The 17,872-nt window shown below is 42.6% G+C and overlaps 1 protein-coding gene across 1 annotated transcript in view; it reads right to left on the reverse strand.

Moving 5' to 3' along the window:
* Positions 1-3,214: 3,214 nt before the first annotated feature.
* Positions 3,215-17,872, reverse strand: part of FAM180A (family with sequence similarity 180 member A) — a 29,534-nt gene continuing 14,876 nt past the window's right edge. Inside the window, exons 2-3 of the mRNA XM_052790824.1 lie at positions 6,049-6,149; positions 3,215-5,019 (exon numbers count right to left, since the gene is read on the reverse strand). Coding sequence (XP_052646784.1) covers positions 4,678-5,019; positions 6,049-6,149 — 443 coding nt within the window. The 3' untranslated portion in view covers positions 3,215-4,677. The remainder of the gene's footprint in view (positions 5,020-6,048; positions 6,150-17,872) is intronic.

Genomic DNA, 17,872 nt, shown 5'->3' on the forward strand with positions numbered 1-17,872 from the left:
ATAATTTTTCTTTTTAATTCAGAATCACAGGTGTAGCTGTGTTGCATTCTTATCCCCATGTTTTGGAAGGTTTTTTTCTTCCATCATCCAGCAATGTAATTCCTGTTTTCATTAACTGGGTGAGATATGTTTCAGGCTGCTTCTTTTCCTCCTGTTTGATAGTCTGAATGTCTCAAATACAGGTTCCTTTTCTGCTAGAAAATTATTAAAACCAAGAATCTATTGTTCACTGCACAGAAACAAACTTGCAGGTATTCCTTCTTGGAAAAAAAAAAAAAAATCTGCAGCTCCTCCAGATTTTGTCTCTTTGCTATAGTTTTGGCTTCTTTGTATCTACCTTTACCCTACTTTCGCCCTGAGCTTGGAATTCACAGGGCGGCAATTCCAACACAGATTATACTTGGTCTCAAGATAAAAACTTGTTAAAAAGCTTCACGCAACTCTAATTCACCAATAAGGACTGTGGAAGGTAATAGTTGCTCCACCCATTATCCAAAACCCAGTCAGAACCTTTGAGAAAATCAGCAGCCTCCTTTTTCTGACATGCACACAAATGGACAAAAAGACCTTTTTTAGTTGCTGAACAGTCTGTGATTGTTTCAAGGTCCCAGTACTGATGATAAATAAACAATCATTGTTTTCTAGACAGCATCTTTTGTCTTTCATGTTTCTTCCATCCTGATCCACGAACACCACTTATTCGTAAGGCATGGGCTGAACTCTGTACTGGCTCATGTGCCTTTAGTAACAGTAGGATTCAGACTCAGACTGAGAATTTTGAGGCTTTTGTCCTGGTTTCAGCTGAGATATAGAGTTAATTTTCTTTCTAGTAGCTGGTATAGTGCTGTGTTTTGGATTCAGTATAAGAAGAATGTTGATAACACACTGATGTTTTCAGTTGTTGCTAAGTAGTGTTTACACTAAGTCAAGGAGTTTTCAGCTTCTCATGCCTTGCTGGCAAGAAGGCTGGAGGGGCACAAGAAGTTGGGAGGGGACACAGCCAGGACAGCTGACCCAAACTGGCCAAAGGGGTATTCCATACCATGTGATGTCATGCCCAGTATATAAACTGGGGGGTGGGGGGATCGCTGCTGGGGAACTAACTGGGCATCAGTTGGTGAGCGGTGAGCAATTGCATTGTGCATCACTTGTTTTGTATATTTCAATCGTTTTATTATTATTGTCATTTTATTAATGTTACTATTGACATTATTAGTTTCTTTCTTTCTGTTCTATTAAACTGTTCTTATCTCAACCCACGAGTTTTACCTTTTTCCTTCCGATGCTCTCCCCCATCCCACTGGGTGGGAGGGAAGTGAGTGAGCGGCTGCGTGGGGCTTAGTTGCTGGCTGGGGTTAAACCACGACAACTTTCTACTCTATTCTTCTAGGGGAGAAACATTTCTACAACTCTGCTGTTATTAATGCTCTTTGTGGGTCAGAAAGTACTGGAGATTTAGTACTGAATCCATTGGCTGGTTGTATACATGACCTGTAGACAGACACCCATTTGCCCTGTGTCTTATATCTGTTTTGTCAGTTGTTTCAGAGAAACTAAAACAATGTCTAAAATACTCAAAAAATGTAAAAATGTTTTATTTTAAATGAAAGAAATCTATGCTTTATTTCACTTTTTTTATGATCTGTAAGGTCAAAGGGTGGATAAAAGGTGCCCTTTAGAGGCCATGGCTCTTTAACCCATGAGAGAAGGACTGTATATAAACATGACTCAGTCTGACATGATGAGATGCAAACTGAGCTAGGGAGCAGGCAACCTACACCTGCATCTTAAGCAATACTGAGGGAGGGAAGCTGCCCTAAGCCCAAAGAGCTGCCCTGAGGCAGAGTGCTCCTTCCCACCTGAACTCTGGAAAAAGTAGGCACTCTCATTCCTATTTATTACCTCCTCCTACTTGTCAGAGGAAAGGGCTGTTCCCTCTTCTCTCCTGTACCATTGCTCCCATGAAGAGTTTCACAGTCCAAGATAACCAGTCACTCATGCTGCAAGTTGCAAAACAGTAAATCTGCTGCTGAAATCAATACAGTGCAAAACCAATTAGTTTTATGTAGAATATTTTTATTATTACATTGATAGTCTCTGTTAAATTAACCTGGGCAGTCCAAGCACATTCCCAAGGAATACACCTTTTCCCTACACTACACACAGTAATGGGAGGAGGGAAACAAACTCAGCAAAACTTTATTTTCTGTTGAGGAGATAAAGGTTTCAGTTACCAATTTGTAAGGTACAGTAAGGTACGTATGCCATAGGGAATGATCAGATATTCAAAATTATCTGTAATTATTTTCTATGGGATACTTACTGATGAGTAAACGCTGACTGCTGGACAGTCCTGTTGTGGGGTGAGGAGAGTGGCTGGGAGGTATTTCTCTGGATGGTGACTGCTAGCAATTAATACTTGCTGTGGTGCTCGCTCTTTGCAGACTTGGAGTCACTGGCTGTAAGGAATTTATGAATTGCCCTGGTTCCAGGCTCTTCCTGCAAGTGGTGCTTCAGGGAGCCAAGAAGCAGAGCTGGAAAGGCAGGAGTGCGTTCCATGGCATTTCCCCTCCATATGTTTGTAAAGCATGGTGTGGGAAGAAAACACCAGCAGATCACCAGTGTTAAAGCTGAAGGCTTAAAGGGTATGTGGACTGCAGCGCAAGGCTGCTTTGTGGGTGATGACCTGTGTGTACAAGTAGAGGAGACGGAGATGCTTGTGGCTCATAGCTTTGTCGTTGAGGTTTTCAGTTTTCTTTTCCATATGGCAGCAAGGCTTTGAAGATAGCCAACGAAGATCTTCAGGTATAAAAGTGCGCCTACACATATGTGCGTCTAAATGCAAACATGCACACTCATGCATGCACATACAGAAACTGCTGGGAGAAACAAGACTGACTCTGTTTTTTATAAGCCCTTTGTTCAGCTGCTTATGCTGTTGCCAGCCTGCCCCTAAGGCTGCTGTGGTTCCGCATTCCCAGGGGTGATTGCCAACCCCCCCCCCCCCCCCCCCCCCCCCCCCCCCCCCCCCCCGTGCTCTGACTGCTTGCACTGTTTGTTGGTTGCTGCAGCAAGGTGGTGCTGGGTGGATTTTTTTTTTTTTTCAGCTCCAGTCCTCAGAGTATCCCTGTTAAGGGACACAGAAAAGTTCATGCTTTTTGTTCAAGTAATGCAAAAGCAGTTAAACATGATTCAGAACTGGGGCTGGAATCCTCAATTCTCTTTTACAGCCTCAGGGATTTGTGATTTGGGCCTGTCTCCTTAAGACATTATGCAAACAGAGAGATAGAGAATGCTGGTATGAAAGGATGAAATAAATGTTCAGCTGTTTTCCTGGGCTCTGAAAGTAGAAACATCTCTAATATCAATAGAGAAACAGAGTTCGTATAACTTGTTCACAAAAATTAGGGGATTTGCTTTAGAAGAGTTTGTATTTTTCATTGCTAGTCATCTATCTGACAAGATATATCTCCTTTTTCTGTCCATTTTCTGTCCATGATTATTTTGCAGTTTATAATAATCAGTTGCACTATTTCTAAAAACAATTTTTGCTGTAAACAAGTACTGCTTTTCCACTGCTTCCAAATTCATAATTCCCACCACTGGGTTGGTGAATGGCCTTTTCTGCTAAGTGGTCGGATGCAGTTGTTCCCTGACTGAACAATTTAGGATTCTTCCATGTACTCAGCACTTACATGCACACACATGCATGAACATACACACACATACACACAAATTAATATATAATTTACCATCAAAAATGAGCCACACTGCTAAATTCAGCACCAGGTATGTTTTAATGCACCTTCCTCCCTTGCCTCAGGGGGGTTCTGAAGCATGGGTTTAGATGACCTACGTTCAAGTGATAGAACCAGGAAAAATGTGTCATCGTTAAATTAAACAGGGCCTTTGTCTTGCCTTTGACTCTGCTGAGGACAAATCCATGTTCCCTTCAAAAAACAAGGAGCAGAAGCAAAGTCATGTGTAAATAATGAAAGATTCATTGCAGACTATTTGGGAAGGCAGCTCTAGGAAGCAGGGAATATGTTCACAGGCATTGTTTGCAGCTGGTGTTCACAATGCCCTTTGTCTTCTGCAAATGTTATTGTGATTAAAAACTGGCTCAGCCAAATGAAGTGCATCAGACAGTGCTTATTTACAGGAATATTTGGAATGAATAATATGTGGCATAATTTCTGAAGGCTGACAGTTATGAAACTTCTTTCTTTTACAGAGGGCCTTTGCATCTCTTTATAATATTCTTTTACTGGCCAGCCAAAATATGAACATGTTTCCCTAGCCAGGAAAGCAGCATTCTCCAGCACATACACATAGGTATGTGAGCATAAGCATAGTATACTTATGTATTGCTTATAGGAAACCCACAGGATAAACAAGGGCATGTCTGTCTGGGGTGTACAGCAGACTCCCTTCTTTGCCTGTCACAAAGTGTGCCTCCAAGCCAGCACAAAAATCAAATTCCCAGGACTGACGATAACATTTTTCCCCATTTAACATGGAACTATAAAGTGGATTCCACAAGAGGGAGCTAGAAAACAAATAATCTTTCATGAAGCAGGCTATTAAACTCTTTACAGAATAAAGTGGTGGACGTGCTACATGTGTCCCTTATCAACCAGAAGAGGTGGCTGAGCTGCCGTTGCATCAAGTCTCCCACTATGATGGCTCTTTGTTGTATGGGAACATCAAGTCGTGCTTCAGGGCTTTGTAAAGATTGACAAAGGATTCAGCCCAAGTGTCTTTCTGGTGCCCCCGGGACTGAGCGGCCCTGTAGGCCGTATAGACCATGGTCAGCACTGTCCTTTCAAAGTCTTCTTTCTTGAGGACCCTTGGGTAGGAAGACAGCCTGCTAGTCAGCCTGCGGATCTCTGTGATGCTCTTGGGGATAATCTCATTGCAGATGGTGTCAAACTCAGCAGCCTTTCTCAGTGAAGCGAGCTCCTCATCTTTGATGGAGATCCTCTGACTTTTGTCAATGTCAAGCTCAGCTAAAAGAAACTGGTACAAAATCAGAACACAGAAAGCTATTTATCTTCTCCAAGAGACTCTAGGCAGAGTAAATGTGAATTAACAACATGTCCTTAGGTCTTTACTTTAGGACAAATGGAGACAAAACTCTCAGTGCACTGGCTGGAGGTGGGGCAGACCAGAAAGTCTCCAATTGAAAGTTGGACTCCTGTGTTCCAGGAGTTCTGTGTCCGTGTTCCAGGACTACCTGGGAAAACTAGAGCCAGGCTATGGGGAAAGGAGAGAGGAAAAGGAAAGGGCAGGTAGTCTTCTGTTATCCAAAATAGGCATGGGTGGCTGCTGGTGCCACATGGGGATTAGAGAGGTGGAGGCAGCAGCACAGCTGGGAAAGGCCGTTTACCCTGCCAGGGATAGCAGTGGTGGCCTAGCTCTGTGTCCCAGCCCATCTGCCCTGTTTGGACATCCAATCCCAGTTTCTCAAAGTGTGGGATAGATAGATTTGACCCATGTACCTTCTTCAGGTGGGCCACTTTCCCTTAGCTAACCATATGACACTGTTCCGGGCTGTGTGTTACATCTGCAGTTGCCACTGCTGTGAAAGAGGGGACCTGAATCATTCTGAAGTGAAACAGTCATGCCCTTGAGATTACTTTGCAATGACTGATACTCGTGGGTTTAATGATTTGAACAAATAATTTGGGACTGAGACTTAGACCAAAGAATTCAAATGCATTGTGTTTTTAATATGTAACTGTTCTGGAAGAAAGTTGCTTTCAGTGGAAAGGATTTTGCTCTGGTTTTCATTTTGCCTGTCAGTGAGCTAGAATCCGCATTTGAGGTACTGCAGGCAACTGCTGCCTGCTTAAGTGCTGAAAGAGCCGAGTTTGTAATATGTATGTTTGTTCCCTCCTTTCTGGTGAGCTATTACATAGTCAGCAATGGATTTGCTGCTGGGATGAGTACAAGTGACATGAAAACAGATAATGGATAACCCCAGTATGGACAGTAATCCCAGTCTTGGTTACAGCTTAAAGTACCATCTGCTCCCATATACTGAACCTCATAAAGCAGGACAACATCTTCCAGCGAGTTTTGTAGCACTGGGTTAAGGAAGGCAGCTGAGGACCTCTTGAATCGCTGAGCAGATGGGAAAAGCACAGCTGGAAAACAATAACAGGAAAAGAGATGTTCCACAGGGTGGCAAACACTGAAAAGAGGAAACAGTTTTAAATGGTAAATTCAACCAAAGAACTGCCTGTTGCAAAGACTTACTGTACAGTATGATTTCTCACTGTAAATAAAATGGGTGGCATGGACTGCTTTGACTATAATCTACTAGGGTTGGAGGTTAGCTGTTTGTCCTGTATCTATACAGTGTCTAACACAGAGTGGTTTATAATGCAGGCCTGCGACTCTGAGGTGCAGACATGGTGTAAGGAATAATAATGATAAATGCAACATCAACATTGCCTGAAATACATGTTCTTCTCCTGGCTCTGCAAGGGGAAATCAACACTGACCCTCAACAAAGCCTACTTTCTTCAGGCCATTCTTCTACTGTCACACTTCTAAGACCCTACATTTCTCCTGGTTTCAGCCATCTAAATGTTGATGTCTCCTTAGTTGATAGAGACAGCTCCTCCAGAGGGTAGATCACCTTATCTGTCCTGGGCATATATGTCTGGAAGGAGTGACTCACCCTTTCGAGATGGCTTTGTCTATTCATTGAGCCTGTTACCACTTGGACAAGACAGCTACATTCAATGAGGTGAATCCCAATTTATCATGACTTTAATACTTCACAGTGTTATAGCTACAAACAACAGTCTGCTATGATCAGGTATTTATTCACCACTATGAAGTGTACTACAGATATTGTCTCAGGGAAATGAGAAAGAAAACAGACGTACAGCCCCTGAACTCAGCACCCCAGTGAGGTAGAGCATTTGTGGGATCAATGACCTGTACAGTCCAGAGTATAGAAAACACCTCATGCTACATTACAGACCACCTAAATGCTTTGAGTTACTAACTAGGTTACTAACCCCATAACTAGGTACTACCAAAAGGTGTAAGTTCTTTTCAGAGCAGAGAGGAAAAACTCTGTTTTGTTTAATGTTATGTGTGTATGATTTAGATGTTGATGTTTAGGTAACCATAGTTTGGATTTGTTGGCTTTTTTCTAATACTCAGGAACAGGAAGGTTTTTTTAAAGCTGTGCTTATGTGACTATCAGTGCATTTCCTCATAAACTTTGCTTCTCAACTTTAACTGTTGTTTGCTAATAGATAAATTTTGAAACTAGTTAAAAAGAGGAAAAAAAAAAGCACCTTTTGAAAGGCATTATGATTCCCCCTCCCAAATTTAGAGTTCTACGATTACAAGTAACATTTAACAGAACATGCAGCTTGCTTTGAATTTCTGAAAAGTTTCATCCCACCCTCTCTCTACCAGATTTTTTTCCATGAAATATTTTTACTAGATCAATTTTGTCTTGTTTTGCCAAAGTTCTTGTGATGGGTTTTGCATGCTGCCTGTAGAAAACCTGAATGTCACTTAAAGCTCTCTCTTCTGGGCATGCAAAAAAAAGCTGGAGCAACTGTAATTATTTTATGGAAAGTTGTCCCTGCTCCCTGACTACATGGTTCCTCAGACAATTTGCCTCTTTGATTACCCAAGCAGATCATGAATATGCAGTTCCTTCTAGACTCTGTAGCCTAAATGCAGTCCTGTTTCCTGGGCCATTGCCAACTGTTGACTTTGTTAAAGTTTGACTTGTTAATGATATTTAAGTTCTAGCAAGGCAAGAAGAAAGAAACCAGGCCCTCAGAGATTGTGTTAATTAGGACCTTTACTATCTAGCATAAGGAAAATTAATTAGATAATACTAGGTATGAAGTAATTCATGCTTGACCCAGCAAAGGGTATTTTGGCCTTGAATTAACTAGGGAATATAGTATAGGTAAAATATTTTGTTGAATTGCAATAAACATCCTGCAGCTGGATACTACTAACTGTAAATGCATCCTGCAGGGATGGGTTTCAGGCATTTTGATAAGACACAGAGCTAGGTGCTTCCTATTGGATCCATGTAAGTTTAGATTAAAATTTGTTTAAATAACTGAATAGTACTTGCAGGGTATGTGACTAAAAGCCTGAAGGAATGAATGTACCAAGTAAAAGAACAGAGATGTTGAAAAGGACTTTGTCTCTGCAGTAGCCTTTCCCCAGCATGATACCTTTACCACCCGGGCATCTTGTCTGGCCCAGCTGAGGAGGTGGTGAGTTTGGGAAAGGTCACAAGCTGCCTGCAGGTTCTGCTCTGCGAGAGTGTTTGCCTGGCTGACCACTGGAAACTGGGCTATACCCATTTTCTGCTGATGCTCCATCACTGATGTTCACCCCTCTTGCTCAGAGCTGTGCTGAGACACACTGGAGCTATTCCATCTTTTGCTCTTGGCAATTTGAGAATGCAATTGAGTGCATGTGAAGCACTTGAAACTTCAAGCACTAATTGCTGAGTAATTAAAACTTTTATTACTGGGCAATTAAAACTCTAATTACTAAGCAGCTGGCAGAAATCCAGTCCATAATGATGACGATTCATTTTTATGCCTTTTAGATGCCCTTTCAGTGGAAACAGCCTCAGAGTGCAGAGTACCACTACATATGCAGATGGTTTACATCTCAAATATTCCCTGAGCCACGGAAAAGGTGTCTGTGGCATCTTGCTTCAGTGCTGTCATGTTTATTGTCATCACACCCATTGCTTTTAGTTTTCAAGCCAAGTGCAGATTCCCACCATGGAGATGAGCTAGGAGTCATCAGATTCAGCCCATCACCACTCACCCAGAAAAGCCTGAGTGACGGACTCGCACAAAAATGAATGCCATATTATCAATTTAGTACTGACCCTCTTGCTGAATCACAGGTAACACCTCAGAAAGCAGCTGGGGTTTCCTACTCAGCTGTTCCCAGGATAACATGGATTAGGTTAGAAGATTCAAAAGGACAAAAGCCTGAGCTGCTATATAGAACCATACAATGGTTTGGGTTAGAAGGGACCTTAAAGATCATCTAGTTCCAACCCCCCTGCCATAGGCAGGGACACCTTCCACTAGACCAGGTTGCTCAAAGCCCCATCCAACCTGGCCTTGAACACTTCCAGGGATGGGGCATCCACAGCCTCTCTGGGCAACCTGTTCCACTGCCTCACCACCCTCACAGTGAAGAATTTCTTCCTCACATCTTACATATTGTGAGAAAGGACTTTGTATGCGTATCAGAGGCATGTGATCCTCTGTGGGGACTGGGCTAGCACTGACTCCCTGGTCTCATTATCTTGTTCCCAAAACATATCAAACTTTGTTACAGTTCTTAGAGACTCTACTCAGAACCTCTTTCAGGGTTCATCTGTATTTGTCATGGTGATCTGATTTTCCTGATCCACATTTTATTTCAGTCCTTCCCTTTCTCTCTCTTCCTGCACAGTCGTCAAATCCTTCCACCATCACTCCTGCCACAGTCCTCTCCATGAATTCATGAGTTCCTCTGAGATTGTGTGAGCATTTAGAGCAAGCACTCTCTGATTTTCATTACACTGACTTAACACACATGTAAGTTAAGCACAAAAGCTGAGACAGAGAAAGATTTGCAGCCAGTTTCTGCATTTACTGATTGCAAATTCCACTTGAAACTTTTCTGCTGACTTGACTTCTTCCTGCATTTACTTCCGTCTCTGACATGAGTTAGTTGGGCTGTATCAAAGAACAGCAGAGGAATATTACTGTGACTTGCCATCTCTTTACTATTTTCTTCCCCAAGGGAGTTCCCTGTAAAGTTATCAAGCAATTATTTCATAGGAAGATGCAGAGCAATGTGCTTTATTTTATGTTGACGTTGGAGCCAATTAATTTCAATTGCAGTGGCCGTGAATGTCTGGGGAGCAGAGATCCCTAGTCAGTATTGACAGAGAAAGCCCAACCCTGTAATCTCTGAAGTCAGTGGAAAGACTCCTATTGATTTATTGTTTTTACCTCTTTTACAACTGTGTCAAGACATCTCCAATGGAGTGGGCGCTTCTGTCTTAAGGGCTGAACAGTCATATAACAAAAAGCTTATGATCCACAGAGATGAGGTCGGAAAAATAAGGTTTTGATTATCCTTACTGAAAACATTTTCTATTATATAGCTGTATACTACCAGGCTCATCCTCTTCCAAAGCCCTTCTTCAAAGGGGGCTTAGGAGTGCTCCCTGATCTGACCTCCCTCACTGCCCACTGAGGCCTCAGGGCTGGAGGTGGATGGGACCAGTGTACCTGCGTGCAGCCACCCGCTCCCAGCCCACCAGCCCGACCCTGAAGGGCCTCACCCTGTGCCCTGGAGCGCACCACTGCTTGTGCCTCAAGATGGTGGGCAGCCAACAAGTCTAGTCCTGAGGGTGGTGTGCTGGTTTTGGCTGGGATAGGGTTAATTGTCTTCTCAGTAGCTGGTATGGGCTATGTTTTGGATTTGTGCTGAAAACAGTGTTGATAACACAGGGATGTTTTCGTAACTGCTGAGCAGTGCTCACACAGAGCCAAGGCCTTTTCTGCTCCTCACCCCACCCCACCAGCGAGGAGGCTGGGGGGGCACAAGGAGTTGGGAGGGGACACAGCCAGGACAGCTGACCCCAACCGACCCAAGGGATATCCCAGACCATAGGACGTCATGCTCAGCATAGAAAGCTGGGGAAGAAGGAGGAAGGGGGGGATGTTTGGAGTGATGGCGTTTGTTGTCCCAAGTCACCATTAGGCATGCTGGAGCCCTGCTTTCCTGGAGATGGCTGAACACCTGCCTGCCCATGGGAAGTGGGGAATGAATTCCTTGGTTTGTTTTGCTTGTTCATGCGGCTTTTGCTTTACTTATTGAACTGTCTTCATGACATGAGTCATAAATGAGTTTTCTCATTTTCACTCTTCTGATTCTCTCCCCAATCCCACTGGAGGGGAGTGAGCGAGTGGCTGTGTGGGGCTTAGTTGCCTGCTGTGGTTAAACCACGACAGGTGGCTAAAAGTGCCTGTCAAAATGTGGTGCAGCAGTCCCTGTTTTCAGCACTGCTCACTGCAGGAGTCCATCCAGTCTCCTACAGCTCTGTTGATTCAACTCCACTTCTCCTTAAGGACTACCCAGGTTTTTAAACAAAAGCTGCAGCCATGTTTGCCAACTCATTGGCCTGCTTCTAACTATTTAGCTCATGTCAGCTTAGAAATTTCTTTATGGTTTAAATGTAATGTCACAGTTGAGGCTGACAATAGCCTTTATTTTAAAGATGCTTTCATCTTTCTTAAGAACTGTGCTAGAATTTTCTGGACCTCATTAACCATGTGACAAACATTTATGATCCTCTCCCAGGATTTCCATGCAGTTTCACTGGGGAGGGTACAGATGTTTAGTTTTGCTTTCCAGTTCACACTCTTGCTCATGATTTCCCAATTGCTGCCTGTGATGTGTTTGCTCAATAAGTAGAGCATAGCTGCAGTAGTGCTCAATTATTTGTGCATCATCGATGCCCTTTTCTTCGCCTGTGAAAAGGTATGAAGCCAAGAACATGAATCAGGCTCTATGCAGGCCATTGCTCCAAAGCACATACAGCTCCCCGGGGCTCCAGGATGTGAACACAGTTTAACTGGGGTCACGACTCAGTAGGAATGATTTTGATTGACTTCAGGGGCATGCAAAAAGGCTACCTCATTGCTTCAGTGGGACCCCTTTCATAAAGGATAGGAGGAGCAGAGGAACAAGGAGGACTTTTGGGCCAAAACTCCTGACTCCCTGCAAGCTAAGCAAGGGAGGACTGCCTGTTGGCATAGGGAAAGGTAGTGGCTCAGCTGGAGTTGTCCTATAAGCCAAATTCAGTCAGCAGGCTGCCAGTTGTGTCCTCATGTCTTAGATTACTGGGGCCTGACTCTAAAGAAACTCATGAAAATAATTTCTTTCGGCATCACTGGCTTCCTGGGACCAGCCCCCTATTCCTGGGAGTGCGAGGCAGGGAGCGGTTGCACAGGCAGCAGCAGTTCCTGTTCAGAGATGGACCTAAAAAGGAAAAGCGATCTCTGAAACTCCTTTATGTGTTCACCAGGAGTTGTAACAGGGATTAATAGGGCTCTGCAAAACCATATCCTCTCAGACCACCACAACCGCCTTTTTACTGCAAGCTCACAACCACCCCTTAGTGGTAACTGCTACAAGCTCAGCAGTACATCCAGCTTGATCCATCACAGCAAAAGTTTCCCCTTCCTGCTCAAAGCTTTTGAAGTCAGGACTCGTAGACCTCAATACAAAGAAGTTAATGCATCCCAAATTATAATGACAGCAATTTCTCCCTGCTTGGCTTTATCTTATTGGTAAAGCAGGGAATAAAAGTATTTACTAGAAAATAGTTGTTCAGTGCTGTGAGTGCATTTGTGCGTGGAAACAAATATGCATACTGACCCCTAAAGGAAAGGAAAGGAAAATATAAAACTTTATAGGTTATTGTTCATGAAGGCATGGTAAAGTATGTAAAATATTTTTTATAAATTCATTGGCTATTGTTGTTTTGTTCTGTCTTACAACAAGCCCAAAGAAACAACATTTGAATTATACTCCAGTGGTGTGAGTTTTTTCTTAGCCTAAACATCACATGGCTAGAAAAGCAAATAAAAAAATCCATGGCCATGCTCAGCCTTTTTTTTATGCCAGCTTCTGCAAGAGTCAAAAAAAGCCATCTCCTGGGCCAGATGGATAACCCTTTTAAGCTTGCTGTTAGTCAGCCGGGAGCATATTCTGGTTCCACTAGTAAGCTGGAAATTTTCCTTGTATCACGACATTTTTCTCTAACCTGCCTGGAATTTGCACTAAATGGATCTCAGAACAGCCAGAGGCTCCTGTCAAGACATTTGTTGATAACCTGATAACAGATTTTTCTCACTAGCACTGAATTCTTTGAAAGGTGGAGATGATTCTTCAAGATAAATTCAAGCATTTGCTAAAGCAAATGAACTTAGTGTTGTCTCCAAGGTGATTGCATAGGCAGACACAGCAGCCATTATAATGCGTGCAAAATTATGAGTGATCTAGGCTGGCTGGACCTATTTTGTTGCAGAGACTGCTGGGCAGTTCCTAGAAGCCATTGTTGCTTTGGATCTCAGGGCAGATGCCTGAAACGCTCACAAGAGGGTTTTCTTTAATATTGTATGGGAAACATTGTTTTGAACTCAGTCTCTACATTTCTCCTTGACCATGCACTGCAGAAGAGAAAAGGACATGAGTGTCAAAGTTTGCATACCCTTGATAAAGGCTTTTTGTTTCATGTTCCTCTTTGATCACTTTGTTTATAAGGGTTTACAATCAGACCAGAAGTATATTTTATATGTAAAGAGTTTTATTTCTCTCAGTTGACTCTTTAGTGGGTCCTTATGCTGAGTTGCTCCATTGCTAGAGCAATAATTCAATATCCCCAATTTACTGCCTCAGGCTAACTGTGAAATACCTGTCCTTACCATCCTGCAGCCAATCAAAGTCACTAAATATTTTGCTGCCCTGACCCTTTCATCTGCTTTGTGCCTGCAGTAGATCTTGGTACCAGAAGCATTGCTTCCTCCAGGGTGCAGTGGTGTTGACCTATATGAGAGGTGTGTGGTGGGCAGTGAAAGTAGTAACGTAAATCACAAAACCAGCAGTGTTAATAAGCAATGAACAGGTTTTATGCATGGTAATCCCATCCTTCTTTACTTCTTGTCCTGCACTTGCCTCATCCCCAGAAGGATGCGTGCTCACAATCTGCAAGGTGTTTATACTGCCCCGGACATACAATCACTGCCAGAGCAGAACCTGAGCTTTCGCTGGTCAGCCCTGCAACGGAGTGTGCTCAGGCAGAGCTCCTCTACGCTTCCTGACTTTTTGCTTTTTGGTATCAAAACTGCTGTATTAGAAATGATTGAACACTTTGCCCTAGCACAGGAGAAATGGAAAGAGCAGGAAGCTGGAGGAAGAATAAGAGGAATAAAATAAGGGAAACACACACAAAAACCTAGAAAGACAAGGGAAAAACATTGCAGTGCTATAGGGTAGCTTCTGAAATTTGTATCTGGAATTGCAGTTACTCACATAAGTAGCTCCCATGACAACAAGTGCAATGCAAAGGCTTGTGCATTCCAACTTTAATACATTTAAATCTCCATTATTGGGAGATTAAATCCCAATGCCCCTTAGGAGAACACAGCAATGAGATGGAGAAGACATTTTAATTACAAACCGACATGAACTAGCACATTTTTAAAAGCAGCTACCAAGAGAATTTGCCTCGTTTTACTTTCAGCTCCATATCCTTGCTATCTTAGCTCCTAAGACTGAAATTAATAGCAGCAATGGTCTCTCTTTATTCCTGCCTGTTGGCTAAAAGTGAGAATAGACATTTGTTTCTTCTGTAATTATAAAAAGAATGGTTGAAAGAAAAAAGCTCCACCCTGAAAGTCTAAGTTTTGTCAGTAAGGATGTAGGAAGTAGATCTCCCTACAAAAGCTGGCAACATGCAACACTGTTCTCAGAAAAAAAAATCAGTTTAAAACACTTAAAATTAATAACAGATTGTATTCAATCCCTTAGTTCATCACATAATCAGTTTTTTCAAAGTTACCTTTTATTAATTTATCTCCTTTTTAAGAAACACACATATTCTTAAAGGGTGTCTCAGTTCCATAAAACAGAACCTTCTCCAACCTGCACTTCTGCACTTCATAAATGTCCTGAGAAGTGTTAGATTAGATTAACATGCAACAGAGTTTCTATATAACAACTAGAGTGGTAATAGCCTTTCTAGCTACTTGGCATAAGAAATGTGTATTAGAAAGACCAAAAACCCCTTATGTTTACAGAAATGGATATTGCTAGAGAATGAAATGGTGCATCTGAGCCTGTGTTTGTGAGAGGCAGAGATATTTTTTTCCTCTATGATTTAAGTAAAATGGTTTCAAAGATATGACTAGCATCAACCAACTAAAATGGTCTGAGAATTTATTCCCTCAGATGGAATTTCCATTATGCAGAATTTTCACCTGTTTCCAGCCTGGAGCAAGGTATGCCGTGTTATTTATTCTTCCCTTGGTCATAAGGAGGGGGTCCCCACTTGGAATTATTTATGCTCACAAAAAAAGATGCAGTCAGCCAAAAGAGACCTTTAACATGCTGGAGTAAAGTTGCCGCAGAAGGCGTGGAGAGAAAAAATGCACGCAGAGAAACTGAAGGAAAGAAGTAAGTGAAACATATTGTTAGCCTTCATTTTGCTGCCACATTACCAGGAACTGGGGATAGGCTATGGTGAACACGATATGAGTGAAGGACAGCAATAAAGAAAGGAAATATCAACCCTGTTCCACAGGTTTAACACAGAGGCAATAAGCAATTTTGGCAACACATTTGGACAACATTTGAAAATGTCAGGCAGAGTTGGGAAATGAACCAGTGCTTTATATCCCTGTCTTCATTGGAGGGTCACGTCTCCTTCCCTACCTGTGTTGCTCACAACAGCCCTTATGCAAGGGGAAGACACAAAGCAATCTTAATTAAACACATTTGAAACTGTTTCTTACAAATGAACAAGTGAAGGGATATAATGATGATCCAATCTACTTCCATTTCTCCCAGGAAAGAGAAGAGAAGGGAGGGAGTAAGGGAGAGAAGAAATACAGCCAGGTGTTGGTGTTTCGGTGCTGAGCTGTGGGGAAGGACCCTAGGAGCAGAGCAAAGTGGATGACTCTCCTGTTGAACAATGGAGTGAGAGCAATGGAAATCAGAGCTCTGCTTCACGGGAAAAGACAGAGCCGCAGCAGCTCCAAGAGTTCTATGCATCATACTATTGCTGCTCTGAAAGGAAAGTCCTTCAAAACCAAGTCTCTGTCTCTCCAGTTCTCTGCCGGTTTTATGTTAGCATCGCAGAGCCCAAAGGGGTGGGCTCGAGCCCTGTGCCACCTCCCAGGCACACCTTTCCACAGAGCTGAGACACTGAGCACAGAGGAGAGGCGTCCAGTAGTTAAGAATGGCCTTTTTACATTTTTGTTGTACTTTCTTTTTCGGTCTGGCTTCCTTGGTTTCCTGGCAGACAAGGGTGACTGAGTAGCTAGGGGTTTGCTGAGGCTGACCTAATCACAACTGCAGCTGCAAGGGGCAGTCTGGCACGCCTGCCCCCAGTCAAGCTCTCCCTCCTTCCCTTTGTGCTGACACCACTTTGTGTGGCCACACAGTGAGCCAAGCCAGGGGGAAAAGCAAACCAAAAAAAGACTGGTAGATTTTAGCTGTCTCACTCCCCATCACAGCTGCTACACCAGCAGTGCTCCTACATGTGAGAAACTCCCAATGCAAGTGTGGTCCAACTGCTCTTAGGAGATTTGGTGATGATTCCAGTTCTCAGATGATGTAAGGATGGACATCAGCCCTGGTTAGCAGAAGCCCTTCCTCGTGCCTACACACCCTTGATCTAACCACCAAGCTCATGGGCTCCTTTCCGTGGGTGGTCACCTCAACTAGTGTAGTCATTGCTCCTGCTAGAGATGAGGATCAGCTGCAGGACCACTAGCTGCCAAACACTTCTTTCCCTTCTATGGTTGCATCTCCCTGAATATTTAACAGAGTAAATTCAACTGGCACAAAGAATATCTAAAATTTATTCCAAGACCGGATGGTGAGAAAGGAATCAAAGGTCCAGTTTGAACCACAGACCTAGCAGCAAGCAGTATGAATTTTATTTCATTATCATGAATGACAGCTCAGATTCTTCAATCCAAGTATTAACTGTTGTCATTGACTAGTTCCATAAAATATCTGTTCAGAGAGTAGGAACAATATCATGTGCTTTATCTAAACAACCAATACTATGTAGATTTAGGAGCTCTCTGAAATTATCTTGCCTTTTTATCTTGGAGAATGGCAATGCCCTGCTACGAGCTAATGAGAGAATTAGCAGATTTCCACCTCGTGATGTCTTCCAGTTCAAACTGTCTGCCTTTTCAGAAAATATGCATTAATGGAACACAATGCATTGGATCTGTTGAAATTCTACATGAAATTCTGTGCAGGTGACCAAATCAAAAAAATGGGCATCCTGACTTTAAAATCTATGGCCATATGATCTGCAGATTAAGAAAAATAATGAAGGTTTCCTGTTATTGCTGATTGAATTGACCTGTGCTGAATTATCCTATGGGAACTGTCCCACTGAGATCATGGAGCTGTTAGCTGAGGTGAAGAAAAACAGAAGAAATGATGGGGACCCTGGAATTATTCACTTAAGCTATCTGTGAATAGTTTCAACTAACAAGTAAATTTAAGTGTTTGATGGTGGATCTAGGAACTGTTGTTGAACTGATAACAAACTATTACTTTATTCGTGTACGAACTGCTTACACATATAGTAGCACATGTGAAACAAGAACCTATTCCTCAAACTCACTATCAATATTGCAGCTCAAAACTGAGGAGCAATAAACATTATATTGACCATTTCTTCTCCCTCAGATTAGAAAGAACCAGAATTGTCTTCCTCTTTCCTTCAAAACCCCATCCAAGTTGAAATAAATTGTTAGGAGGAGAATACAGAAACCCCAGTTTTCTGCTTCCTCTGCTCTGGGATTTCACTTGTTCTTCAAAACCAGGGAAACCCCAGCTGCCTTTCCAGCTGTTCATTGAGCTCCAAATATGAGAGCACCTGCTGCTGGTTTTCTTAATGACATGAATATGTGCTGGATGGAGAAAGCATATAAATCAGCCTTGCCCAATAAAAAGAAAGCAGGGGGATACTGGGTCTTTTTTTGTAAGGAAATGAGTTACTTCTGGAGGCAATGCCTTTTCAAAGTATTATATGTTTTCT

Source organism: Harpia harpyja, chromosome 6 (assembly GCF_026419915.1).
Source record: "Harpia harpyja isolate bHarHar1 chromosome 6, bHarHar1 primary haplotype, whole genome shotgun sequence".
Taxonomy (NCBI): domain Eukaryota; kingdom Metazoa; phylum Chordata; class Aves; order Accipitriformes; family Accipitridae; genus Harpia; species Harpia harpyja.